The 14253-nt window shown below is 38.5% G+C and overlaps 1 protein-coding gene across 4 annotated transcripts in view; it reads right to left on the bottom strand.

Annotated features, from left to right (window-relative positions):
- Nucleotides 1-14253, bottom strand: part of LOC124606685 (glycerol-3-phosphate acyltransferase 1, mitochondrial) — a 420439-nt gene that overhangs the window by 92903 nt on the left and 313283 nt on the right. For all 4 annotated transcript variants that reach the window (XM_047138701.1, XM_047138700.1, XM_047138702.1 and 1 more), the window contains 3 exons: nt 11838-12071; nt 11533-11720; nt 11132-11367 (listed from right to left, as the gene is read on the bottom strand). In XM_047138701.1, coding sequence (XP_046994657.1) covers nt 11132-11367; nt 11533-11720; nt 11838-12071 — 658 coding nt within the window. The remainder of the gene's footprint in view (nt 1-11131; nt 11368-11532; nt 11721-11837; nt 12072-14253) is intronic.

Below are 14253 nucleotides of genomic sequence, written 5' to 3'. Positions count from 1 at the left end.
CTTCAGATTTTACAGATATGGCTAGGCAAACTTATACAATAAATCAGCCATGGACACATTAAAAGGACACAGTTTCTGCCATTACCTGAAGCTGAAATGGGAAACAAGGAAAAATATTTCAAGAACGTTCAACAACAGGATTGGGGCCTGCATTATCTTCAGGCAGTAAAACATTCATCACAATGTTCCAATGTGCAGCACATGTATACTGCATATTTTAGTATTACAAAAATATACATATGAATTCTACCAAATACAGCACTGCAGCTTCTGAAGTACTGAAATTGAGACTGCGTTGTGCAATGTGCTTTTGTCGCCAATCATAGATCATGTCACAATACCTCACCTGCCAATGACAACAAATATACAGCGCATAGGACATGTGATGACGACAGCCAATAACAACATCACTGTTAAGTAGTGTGAACACACAAGTATGAAAAGGTAATTGTTTAAATTAATGATATCAATATAATAGAGGGAAACATTCCACGTGGGAAAAATTATATATAAAAACAAAGATGAGGTGACATACCGAACGAAAGCGCTGGCAGGTCGATAGACACACAAACAAACACAAACATACACACAAAATTCAAGCTTTCACAACAAACTGTTGCCTCATCAGGTGTTTGTTTGTGTGTCTATCGACCTGCCAGCGCTTTCGTTCGGTAAGTCACCTCATCTTTGTTTTTATATATAATTGTTTAAATTAATATACATACAGTATAGTTACAAGAAAAGCTAAGCTTTCACATGTAATATTGGTTGGGGGGGGGAAGGAGAGAGAGAGAGGGAGAGAGAGAGAGAGAGAGAGAGAGAGAGAGAGAGAGAGAGAAAAAACCAAGCGTGAAGCTAGGCAGGATCCTAAGAAGACAGCTTATATTTCACCAGCTGAATATTTCTGACAAGCACGACTACAAATTTCATGGGTTACCTGGTTGATATTCTGTTGAGCACTTAAACTTTTCCACAGAAAATAACTACACTTTTTGCCAAGTGGCTGATCCTCATAATGTAGAGTTCTGAATGAAAGTCAAATGCTCCACGATTTGAAGAAAATCACTCTCACATGAAACATAATTCATTTGTGTAAAAGGAAATTTACTCTGAAAGTAATGATACTCAAACCACCACTTTTAATATTTTTCTGCAACCTGTTAGAAATGTATGAACAGTTGTGACAGCATGCTCGTCGAAAACAGTTTGTTGGTATGAAGCATTGTATAGTCTCCGTCCTAAAGCATTTGACACATTTTGCTGTTGGCTAACACGTGTGTGCACTGAGTCATAATTGGTGCCTCTTTTTTTCCAACTAAAGTTTTATTTTGGTGATATTCTCTTATTTCTGTTTTATTGCTGCAGTATTAATCTGCAATAAAGGTCCAAAATGAAATTTTTGTTAGAATACAAATACCAGTCACAATTACAAAAATTTAACTGAAAACCAAAACAATACAAAATTACCCTGACTTTCCCAGATTTCTCACAGTGTATACACCCTGTCTAGATAATAACAAAATGTATACTGGAGAACACAATATGACCGCAACACTGGACGACAACCATCTTTTGTCTGCATGGCTGTAATGGACCATACAATTTTATTCATTGTGCTGTCTCAATGATGGACACTGCAGTGGTTGTAGACCTGCCTGTGTAACACACACACCATGTACAGTTCTACAACTCTTCATCAATTATGTAACAGAATGTACCTAATGTACATGCATTCCAGTAACATTTATCCTTTATGGTGATGTAATATGCACAAAAGTTAGAATATTTTAGTCATAAAAGAATATTTCAGGCCAACAAATAGGATTACTGAATCCACTTTTGTACAACACTTTAACACTTATTGTCCTCATATGCTGTCAGAGGTGTTTTTTTTATGAACTCACGGTCTGAATAGCAATCGGACTGTTAGATGTTAAAAGGCACATATCATTACTGAAAGTCATGCTCAGTTCTCATCATTCAACATGTGCTGCCTTTTAAGTAAATATTTCTCTACACATTCACTACCTTTGTGCTTCATGACTTTTTTTTATTCAGGTACCATGAAAAACAGAAAATGTCTGCCAGATCAAAAGCCTCTCTCAATGTCCAGCAAATCCACATTCACTCATTAACACAATGTGGTCTGTAGATCTTGTTTCAAAGGAGAGCCCTTTGTTCGCCAGGTGCAAGTCTTTCGATTTGACACAACCTCGGCGACTTGCACATTAATGGGAATGAAATGATGATGATTAGGACAACACAACACCCAGTCCCTGAGCGTAGAAAATCACCGACCCAGACAGGAATCGAACCCGGGCCCTTAGGATTGACATTCTGTCGTGCTGACCACTCAGCTACCAGGGGTGGACAAAGAGCCCTCATATATATAATGTCTCAATAAGTAATTAACAGAAAGGCATAGTAGCCAGAAGTAGCATCTGCAGAATACACTAATAACTAGGTGTAATTAATGTTAAACTATTTATTTCATTAAAAAGGGTGTCATTTGTGCTCTGAATGTGCAAATGGTATTTGATGGACTGTATCTTACCGAACATTATGATGCAGATTTTTTTGTTTCACTATTGGGAGTGACACAAGGTGGATTCTTGTGTCTTCATACCCTCATTTATTAATTTTTGACAGAAACTGGTAATGTTACAGAATATTCCCTGTATTACCAATGTCTTTAACTAGGTGTAATTAATGTTAGTCTGTTTATTTCATTACAAAGGGTGTCATTTGTGCTCTGAATGTACAAATGGTATTTGATGGACTGTATCTTACTGAACATTATGACGCAGATTTTTTTGTTTCACTATTGGGAGTGACACAAAGTGTGTGCTTGTGTCTTCAGACCCTCGTTTATTAATCTGTGACAGAAATTGATAATGTTACAGAATATTCCCTGTATTACCAATGTCTTCCCACCTGAGTGAAGGCAGATGAATATAAGAGGGTTGAATGAAAAGGAATGCCTCCACCTTCATTAACTGGGTTTGGATGGAAATATTTTAATAAATCAGACACAGAAATAATCCTTAGAATGTGATCTTTAATTACCAATATTCATTTTTCCACGTAATCACCAGTCAATTGGATACATTTCGGTCAATGAGGAACAAGTTTTTTTTAATCTGTCACGGAAGAAGTTGACACACTGTTTCTGCAACCAAAGCCTCACAGTTCTCTCAACATCTTCATCAGAAGCATAATGATGTCCCCCGCATATCGTCTTTCATTATCGGGAACAGATGGAAGTCAGATGGTGCTAAATCTGGACTGCATGGACGATGCTGTACGGTGGTGAGATTCTGTCTCTGAAGTTCTGCTTTGGTGACACATGAAGTGTGTGGTTTGCCAAGCAAAGCAATAATGTGACACACACGTTCTTGTGAAATGCCAATTGTACTTGCAATTTGTCTCCAAGTGACACGACAATCGTCCTGAATCAATATATCAACATTTTGCTTATGAAACTTGGTGGTTGCTGTCACAGGACGTCCAACTCTTTGTCATGCAGGTCAGATGTTCCCGCCTCAACATTTTTAAACTTACTTGCCCAACGGCCCAAAGTACTAACATCAACACAATCACCATAAACTGCTTTCATTCACTGATGAATCTCCTTTGGGAAGACACCTCCTACTGTCAAGAATTCGATGAATGCACATTGCTTAAATCGCATTGACTGACCATCTGCGCAGGGTTCCATACTTTACACTGTAACAACACAACCATTCAGTGCTAAGGCTTCCTGCCAACTGGAGCTGTAGAGAAGAGGCTACGGAACAAGCCAGTGGCTGCCGCATACTAATGCTGCCAACTGTTGAAGGGTTACAATGGTAGAGGCATTACTTTTAAGTCAGCCCTCGTATATAAGTTTATTTCAACATATTTTTTAAATATGTATATCAAACTATTAAAAGGATTTGAATGTTTTTCTGTTTCATGTTGAGTATATGAATTCAAGATAGTGTAGCCTGGAGTTCTTCTGGGGATTAGGTAATTGCTACATTTTTGTTGACAGCTGGCACCATGGACAAGATATTTACTGTACTGTTAAGAGTCTCGTTGCAGTTTATTGTTGCAAATGTATGAAAGTATGCAATGAAACATGTATTATTATGAGTCTGTACTCAGAAACAGTTTTGCCTTGCTGAATTTACAGATCTTGGATGAGATTCAACACTTTTGTCTTGCTAAATTTTCAGGTCTTGGATGAGGTCTCATACTGTGCATTATTGTAGTTGTACTGATAAGAAATAAAATGATCCCAGTGATGAAAAATAATTAAAAATACATTTGGAGCTGGAATATTTTGTTTTGTCCAACAATACCTTGTGGAAAACATCAAGACTAGAAGTCCATTTATTTTTAGTATATGGCAAAAACACAATGATTCAAATATAGCATGCAATGGAAAATCCAGGCTGGAATAATGGCAATATTATGAAAAGGATAGATTATTGCTCATCACATAGAGAAGATGCTGAGTCGTAGATAGGCACAACAAAAAGACTGTTATACATTTGAACTTAGAAAACAGACACACAATTGTGGAAAGGATAGAATACTAATCACTATAAAGGTGATATAATGAGTTGCAGACAGGCACATTAAACTTTTGGCAAAGGCCTTCAACATAAAACACACACAAGCAGCAATTATCCTTTCCATAATTGCTGAGATTTCGAACTGGACTCTCCATTGCTTGAAAACATGCACAAGCACAACTCATGCACACATGACCACTGTCTGTGGCTACTTAGGTCTGTCTACTCACAGCTTTACACACTGCTGTGCGCTCTCCGGCCTCAATAGCAAGACACAGTGGTCATGCGTGCGCAAGTTGTGATAGTGTGAAAGTGCGACTGTTCTCTACTTTAGAAAAAGACCTTTTGGCCAAAAGCTCAAATGTATAACAATCTTTTTCTTGTGCCTTTCCATGACTCATCGTCTCCTCTATACAGTGAGTAGCAATGTATCAGTTTCATAATATTGTCATGATTAAAATATACTAATAATTAGTCAATTAATATAATAGAGGGAAACATTCCACGTGGGAAAAATTTATCAAAAAACAAAGATGATGTGACTTACCAAACGAAAGCGCTGGCAGGTCGAAAGACACACAAACAAACACAAACATACACACAAAATTCAAGCTTTCGCAACAAACTGTTGCCTCATCAGGAAAGAGGGAAGGAGAGGGAAAGACGAAAGGATGTGGGTTTTAAGGGAGAGGGTAAGGAGTCATTCCAATCCCAGGAGTGGAAAGACTTACCTTAGGGGGAAAAAAGGACGGGTATACACTCGCGCGCGCGCGCGCGCACACACACACACACACACACACACACACACACACACACACACACTAATAGTGAGTGAAAAATACACAAGGCAGGTTAAATAAAATTAGCACATGAAAGTTCAATTTCATTATAAAATATTCTATTTTCAGGCAATTTCTCCAGCAAATAACGGAGGGTCACTGTGACCTTGGTATACACTTCATGTGACAATTTTAGAGATGCTCATCTGAAACTTCATCCTGTCACTTATGGTGAGTCAATACTTAACATCAGCTAACTGCACAAATGCTGCGCAGCTAGCGCCATTCGACGGCCAACACCGCGGTTCCTGGTGTGTCCGCTGTGCCGTGCGTGTGATCATTGCTTGTAAAGCCCTCTCGCAGTGTCCGGAGCAAGTATGGTGGGTCTGACACACCGGTGTCAATGTGTTCTTTTTTCCATTTCCAGGAGTGTATATTATGAAAAGTAAAGTTACTACTCACGATATAGTGGAGATGCTGAGTCGCATATAGGCACAACAGAAAGACTATCACAATATAAGCTTTCGGCCAACAAAGGCCTTTGTCGAAAATAGATGACAAACACACACACAAAACCCACGCGCAAACGCAACTCACACACAAATAACTGCAGTCTCTGGCAGCTGAAGCCACACTCATTAGATCTAAAATATAGAAAATTACGTAAGAGACATGAACAATGGTGTAATACAATTTACATTTAAACTTCCATTCTATGATACATACTTATAAAACTTTCATTACTTGATTTCGTGTATGTACTGTTTCACATTTTGTGATCAGACTATGAGAACAGTTGATGGCAAATATTGAGAGCACCAAAAACATGTTTGATTACAGCAGCCAAACAGTTAAATGTACAAAAAATATGCATTGGAATCAACCAACTTTCCTGCAGCACAGGATACTTGTAAATGTTGATCTGTCTTTTTCAGCTACAACACCCACAGAAGTCAATGATATTTGGTGGAAAATAATTTCTTTCCTGGCCGGTTTGTCCATTCCATGGAACATCATTAACAGACATACCATTTTTGAATGCAGCTTATTTGGTACAAAGCCTGCAGGCTCTAAGCACAAGGCTCCCTGGTGCAGCATTTTTCCATTGGCACTGATAACAGCTTGAAACTGGACATGTGCATGTCATACAATGTGTAAAGTTTTTTGGGACCATATTACACTGTAGCTTAAGTTTCTTTCCTCTGTCTTTTTAACAATATTGGTCCATCAATCTAAATGACTTAAATGCATCAGCACTTTCAACATAGTTTTCTGCCTTTTGTTTATTTAAAAGAGCTGAAGCTTATTTTACAGTATAACCCCACTTTTACGTTCCCGGAATTAACATTTTCTCGCCATTTATGACATTTTATATCAATCCTGTCAAATTTCCTATGCCCACAATGTTAATTTGCACCAAATTTTGCGTCAGTGTATTTATAATTTTACCGCGATTTATGCTTTATGGAAAAATGTTTGTGGAACATAACAATGATGCTGGCCATCCAGTAGTGTTTACAAATATTACGTGGTTAAGCTTCTTGATGCCAGGGCACTCTACTCAGAGGATTTCAACCCATGAACGTGTAAAAGTTGGAACAATTCGTGCTGTATCTCCCGCTGCTGCCAGGCTCTACTTGGCATGATGGCTGATGGGAGTAACACGGTTAGTTTGAATTTTAGATATCAACCAATCACAACCATTTTCAAACTGTCTCTACTGCGCAAACACAGTTTCACGATTGTTGAGATCATCCTGACACCTCTGTCGTACCATATTTAGCTCGTTTCGGCGTTTGGCCACTTGCAGCACTAGTTGATACAGTCATTCACTTTGTGTTGCTGATATGTTTTTACTTTTAACACAATGCACATTACGTGTTTTGTTCATGCAGAGTAAGACGTGTTTTGAGAATTTATTCTCATTGTCAAGTGCAGTATTTTTGTATGTATTTTTTGTGATGTTAACACACACAGTTTGAGTGCCTTTGAGTGTGTGTGTGTGTAGTTTTCTACATAACTGAGGAAGCACAGTACCTGATAACCTCAAAAAGATGACTACAATGCAAGAGACGCAGAATAACACATATTCAAACACCACACAAAATACTTTTGTATATATTTGCATTTGACAATGAGAAAAAATTCTCAAAACGTGTTGTGCTAAGGATGAAAAAAATACGTAACTAGTGCAGTATTTCATTATTTAAATAATGAATGACAGCTGCAGGTTTTCCAAAAACATCGATTATGATGTATGAAATTGAGTCAAACGTTTCTACTTCACAGACAGTTGTCCGTTCCAGTTATATCAGCGGTTTTTGTTAGATAATAAACCTTTATTAGATAACAAACAAGTCCCTGACAAGTCTTTTGATGCCTGTTATTTACGTATGTCATACATAAAGTGTGAAAATGCAAGGGAGTATCCTATATGTAGCTTTTATGGCTTAAAACGTTATTTCCCACATTTTACAATTATTTTTTTAATTGTAGTAAGCCAGCAATTTAAATATTTTCATAAAAGGCTATGAGAATTAAGTGCTCACTATCACAACAGCTATGGAATTAAGGAGAATACGTCATGTTTCTCTCTGTAGTGGGTCAGGGATGCACTGACCACTTCAGAAGGGTGGAAGAGCCGTTCTTCTAATGATCAGGATGGCACTGGGGATTTGATGGGCTAGCAAGGGCTATGCGAATCCACTGGAGGTGAGGATGGCTGCCGCACAACTGACAGAATGCATGTAAGCTCTTTATTACTCCAAATTACAGCAGTTATAGGTACGCGTTCTCCCTGACAGTGCGGCACATCATCATCCTGCAGTGTCCATGTTCCGTGAGTGTGGTCAGGCATCAATCTTTCTCCGCATGGTGATGAGAAGTGGTGTCACGAGGACAGCAGTAGCTGCTGCCCCACTAGTGCTGAGCCCTGCATGGCCAGTGTACCTCAGCAATGCTGTTCAGATGCAGCTATATGTTATTGTTGTGCTGCTACAGGGGCTGCTGTGTCACACCCAGATGAGGCAAATGTCAAGTACTAGCAGGTGCCCACAGCTTGGTGACTAGAGGGCATTGGTATGACATTTGCCCCATCCAGCAGTGGCAGCCACCAGGAAGAACACTGGCAGCCTTGCAGTGAAAACCAACACACACAGCAGACGCCAATTCAAAGCCCACTGTTTCAAAAAGCCCAGCCTGGCTGGACAGCCTGCTTTTATACCAGACGAGGCAAGTCTCGTCCCACTTAAGGTCACATTGATATGTCTCAAAGTGCCAGTTATTGCCCCAAGGTCAGAGTCACAGTTGCAGAGCCACTGGTATGGTGAAAGTGTTGAGCATGGAGGTGACAACAAGCATTTGGATTTTGGCATTGGGACTCATCTTATGCTTGATCTACTACATTCCTGCCATCCTGGAGTAATTCGGCCCACTAAATTCCTTAGTGGCTAAAGTCTGGTTGCAACGAAGAAGCTATTCCTACTGTTCATATTTTATAGAACACTAGTCCGAAGCACAAGATCTAAGATAACTATTGTTCCCCTATTTATATTTACACCATTTTCACTGTTACAGCTACTTGGGCTCAGACAAAATCGCAAATGACAAGTCTCTACAGTTCGTATAGTTCTAGCACTGGCTGATTTTGAAAGTTATGCGCAAGTCCTGTGAAGAGACACTAGTATAACTGATATATATTATGTTACAATGTATTCCAGTGGTTACTTTTGTCCACACCATTCACAATTCATTTCATGGTTTGCTGCCCACTTGCTGTTTCAGGCAAAGTTTCTGTGCTGTACCGAGTCTCTAGGCAAAGGTGGTCCATAAAACACTTCTAGGCCATGACATTCATGTATCCATTTGGCAGAAGTGTTAAACCATCTCATAAAAATAGTGGTGTGGGGATATGGGACGTCTTCTACAGCATTATAATACTATGTGCTCAACCTTTCTCAACTGCTATCCCAATTAACCTTAAAATGTATCACTTATCCTCTTTAACCTAGTTATAATACTTCACAAAATGGTCAACATCGTGCCAGATAAAACTAAGCATGCTCAGTTTCCACTACACACATTACAACATTATGTATTCTCTGCAATTAGATATCTCACCTAGAAGTTCATTTAACTTACTACCTATTCACAGCACATCTCTTCTTTATACTCCTACCCAATCCACTTGCAGGAATTCAACATCTTCTATGATGTGAATCTTGGCATTCCTAAATGCTTTCTCATACACACATACTCATACAATAAACACACACACATTCAGGAGAAGAGCTTAACCTAAACTATTCATAAAAATATGTAATCCTTGGTAGAGTCTCTACAATTGTTTTATAATACCCACAAGAACCGGAGAACTAGTACTTGTAGTTGTTGCCCCAGTAGTGTTAAACCATCTCATAAAAATAGTGATGTGGGGATATGGGATGTCTTCTACAGCATTATAATACTATGTGCTCAACCTTTCTCAACTGCTATTCCAATTAACCTTAAAATGCATCACTTATGTATGGTCGGCATATTTCAGCAATGTCGCATCAGATGTGGCAACTGTATGTTATTGTTACACTTGGGGTGGGGTGGTCTTGTCCTGCCCAGCTGAGGTGAATGTTGGGTGCAGACAGCAGCCCACAGCTCAATGAGTAGGAGGGCAATGGTTTGGCCCTAGCCTCATTCAGCAATAGCAGCCAAAGGAAGAACATTGATGGCCTCAGAGCGAAGCCAACATACAGCGGACGCTGGTTCAAAGACTGCTTGGTCAACACGCCCAGCCTGGCCAGATGGCCTGCTTTTGTACAAAATGAGGCAACTCTCGTTGCATTTGAGGTAATGTGCGCGGCCCATCACATGCCGTCGAAGTATCTCAAAATGCTGGTTATTGCCCTAGTGTCCGCGTCACAATTGCAGAACTGCTGGTACAATGTAGTTGCTGAGCTTGCAAGTGATGACAAGCATTGGCCCCACATTGCGCATATGAGCTACATGTCATTCTAATCCTTCAACCATCTTTTCAATAGATTAAGTGGAAAAGTTGCATATCATAAACAAAAGAGCGTCCTTTTCTTCCTTCAAAGTAGTGAAAGTAGTACATTTCTGCTGAATATAACGTTCATTAACAACCATTCAAAGTGTATCCAATTAACATATAGCATTTTTATTAATAACATAATCTGACTAATATTATTTGCATCCCATGGCTGGTGTGGCGCACGTATGCTGTTAATAACAGTTTCAGATTCAGAAGGATGTAGGTTGCAGTACGTACTTCGAGATGAAGATGCTTGCACAGGGTAGGGTAGCATGGATAGCTGCATCAAACCAGTCTCTGGACTGAAGACAACACCAACAACAGTTTCTTCTTTCTATCAATTACTTCCCAACTAATTACATAAGCCTAAAAGAGGCTCTTCATAATGGGATCAACTGACCACATTGCGTGAATCAATTACTTTAAATTTGCTAACATATGCAATATGTTTGGACAAATATAATATGTAATGACTATTATTTAAAACTGACAATAAATGCAGTCCTCTGTACTCAGTGGATAACATATAATACAAGACACACACTATGTTGAAAAGAAGTAGCATGAAATTTGCAGAAAAACTGGTTGGAAGTGAAGAAAAATAATGTGTGAAAATGGATTTAGTTAAAGCAAGTAGTTAAAACCATATCTTTTATCTGTAGTACTGATGAGATATTATTCATTTCACATAAAAATAAAATTATTGTGTTGGAAGATATATTTTTTCCTTTCTGAAGATATGCACTTACCCTCAACGAGAAAGGTTGGTTGAAATCTATTCTCATTGTTCCATAGTTTGAACTCAGAACTTTCCAGATGCCACGAATTGCACGAGTGAATGTTTCCATCTGCTTGGGTTGGCCTAGAAGCTCTCGTACAAAATTGCCATCTACAAGTTTCTCATAATTTACACTCACTGGCACAAGTAGAGCATCTTCAATTGTGCCATCCATGTATGCATCAACAATGACACTTAAAAGGCCCCCTTCACAGATAAAAAGAGCAAGTGTCAGTCACAAAATATAAATACTTCTGAAATTCGAAATGATTTATAGTGAGAACTAGAATCAAGCAATAACCTCAACATGAAATACTTAAACAAACAACAGGTACAACACATAAAACAGAATTACAGTACAGTTACATGTACCTTTAGGAAAGCATGGTTTTCCAGTTCTAGTTCTTCCACCTTCAATGAAGAATTCCATATTGTGACCTGCCCGAAGGCACTCAATCATGTATGTATGTAAAACTGCTCGGTATATTATATCACGTCGACCAACTGCTGGATCAATTCGTCTCTTAATAAAGAATGCTCCTAGGCCTCTCAAGAGCCATCTGAAAAACAAGTTTTCTTTTAAAGTCTCTCCCCACTTGAAATCATAAATATTATTCCATTAATAATAGATAATTTTTTCAAGGCACATTAAAAAATTTAACAGCTTGTGTCCTTACCCAAACACAGGAATGTTTAGGTTATCTCCAGCTGCAACTAGGGGTGAACGGATATTGTTGTTGAGAAGAATAAAAGAAATCAATATGTAATCTAAGTGACTGCGGTGTAGTGGAAGAAAAATGAGAGGCACCCCTCTTCTACTTGCCAGATGCAACATCTGAATTTGTCCCGGATGTGCCACAATCCGTGTCAAGAAACAGGGCAGTAATTTGTACAGCACCCATGAAGTTAACCTACAAATAGAAAGGTGGTGTGATGATAGTAGTAGTAGTGGTAATAATAATAAAAATAATAATAATAAACACACACACACACACACACACACACACACACACAGACAGAGAGAGAGAGAGAGAGAGAGAGAGAGAGAGAGAGAGATACACACACAGAGAAAGAAAGAATATTGACATGTAAAAAGGTAATACTATATAATAATTACTGCTATATGCACATTTATTTGTATACTCACGAAATCTCAGAACACCTGAAATTCATAATAAGAAAATGTTTATACTATGTGAAAGTGTGGAAGTGTTAGCCTAATAATTGTCCTTGGCAACAAATGAAACAATTAAGACCCTGAGATTCATTACAACCATTGTGCATTGTTAGCTGCAATTGGCAGAAGGCGTGCTTTATTGGTGCTGCACATTTTAGCAATTTTGATCGAGGTAAACTTATGCTGCAGTGTTCTTCTTCAGCTTGCCAGTATAAAAACATGCACAGAATCAGCAGTGAAAAATCCACGCAATATGCACATTTACTTACGTATAAAAGCCAATCTAGGAATTTCCACTCACGTGGGACTGCATGTACAAGATGATGTGCCAATTTAAAGTTCTAGATTCGCATATTTTGCTGTTTGCATCTCATCTGCGTGATCTTTCATTGCATGTTTCAACAGCTGTTTGTGTTGTGACATATAGTGAAATTTCGAACATTTGCAAGTGCCACAATAAACTAGTACTATTATCGTCCATTGTAGGCTTAAACTAAACTGTGCTCTTTCAAAATATTTACAACAGAATGACTACCCAAATTGGAAACAACCATTCTCTAATTTCATTGTACAATTACATGAGAAATACGTTAGTTTGAGAATTTTTGGACGCTTACAAAACTACATCTTCATAAGTTACCAATACGAGTGTTTTGGACACGTAATTTATTTCACAGCAAATCAGCATTTGTGGTCCACAGTTCAGCCAAAGAACACATCACCCCTGAATTTCATTCTATATCAACACAAATAAACGTGCGTTTTTGAGAATTATCAGAAGCTACCATTGAACTTTGGAAAATCTAGAGCAACCCGCAGCAAATCAGTGCTTGTGATTTAGTTACTGTAGCAAATTTCCTAACTAACATATTGTGTTACGTCTAGTTTTCCCTTAAAGAGGAATAGCCCTATATATTATCTGCATTTATCATACGTTAACTATGTTTTTGAATTTGCTAACAACTATAATTAACATCAAAACATTTTAGGAAACTAGTAACACAGGTTTTTGTGTTGCCTTAAGAAAAATCTCATTTTATCTATCTGCTTCAGTTCTTATAGGGAATTAATAACTTCCTAGCTCCACAGAGTAAAAGATAATCAGCGGGCTTAATTTAAAGTTATTTGTTCACTGCCTTGTAATACACTGCACCAGCAAAAATGCAGCCCCACTGTGATGCTGTTCTCAAACACGGGATGAGTTGATTGATGTTCGTAAGCAAATGGAAATTGCTGTGACAACTGTCAAATGAAAATTGCTGTGACAACTGTCAAATGATTGGCAGCTGCTGCGAATCAGTATGTTGGAAGAGTTACTGAGAGTCATGTACCTGTGAAACCTGTACCAGAAGTTACTTTCGAATACATTATGGGAGTAGCAGTGATCAATGTCTTACAAATATTTATTATTAAAAACAGTCTTGATCACGATTTATTTATCAAGGTGACCGGTTTCGACCACTACTGTGGTCATCTTCAGACCATTGAGTAGGAACCTCTTTCTGTTGGAGAATCACTAGTAGTGATTCTCCAACAGAAAGATGTTCCTACTCAATGGTCTGAAGATGACCACAGTAGTGGTCGAAACTGGTCACCTAGATAAATAAATCGTGATCAAGACTGTTTTTAATAGTAAATGTCTGTACCAGAAGTACCTCAAGTACTATCCTCTACTATGGATCCTGTCTCCTCTGCAGAAAGTACAGGATTTGTCATTACCCATCCACCTGACTGTGAGTGGCATGTCAATGGTACATCTAGGCATCCTGTACAGGATGGATGGGGACCAGGAAGGACTCAGGGTGTTGTACCAGCCCCCCTAACCAACAAGTTTGAGGTGCAGTCTTTCACTGAAATTGTATCAGTGGGACTCACTTGGCCTTTTTTTGGGGAAACCTGTTTTGTCTGGTGTCAGG

Source organism: Schistocerca americana, chromosome 3, assembly GCF_021461395.2.
Source record: "Schistocerca americana isolate TAMUIC-IGC-003095 chromosome 3, iqSchAmer2.1, whole genome shotgun sequence".
In the NCBI taxonomy this organism is placed as follows: Eukaryota; Metazoa; Arthropoda; class Insecta; order Orthoptera; family Acrididae; genus Schistocerca; species Schistocerca americana.
This window is presented reverse-complemented; position numbering and strand designations above follow the sequence as displayed.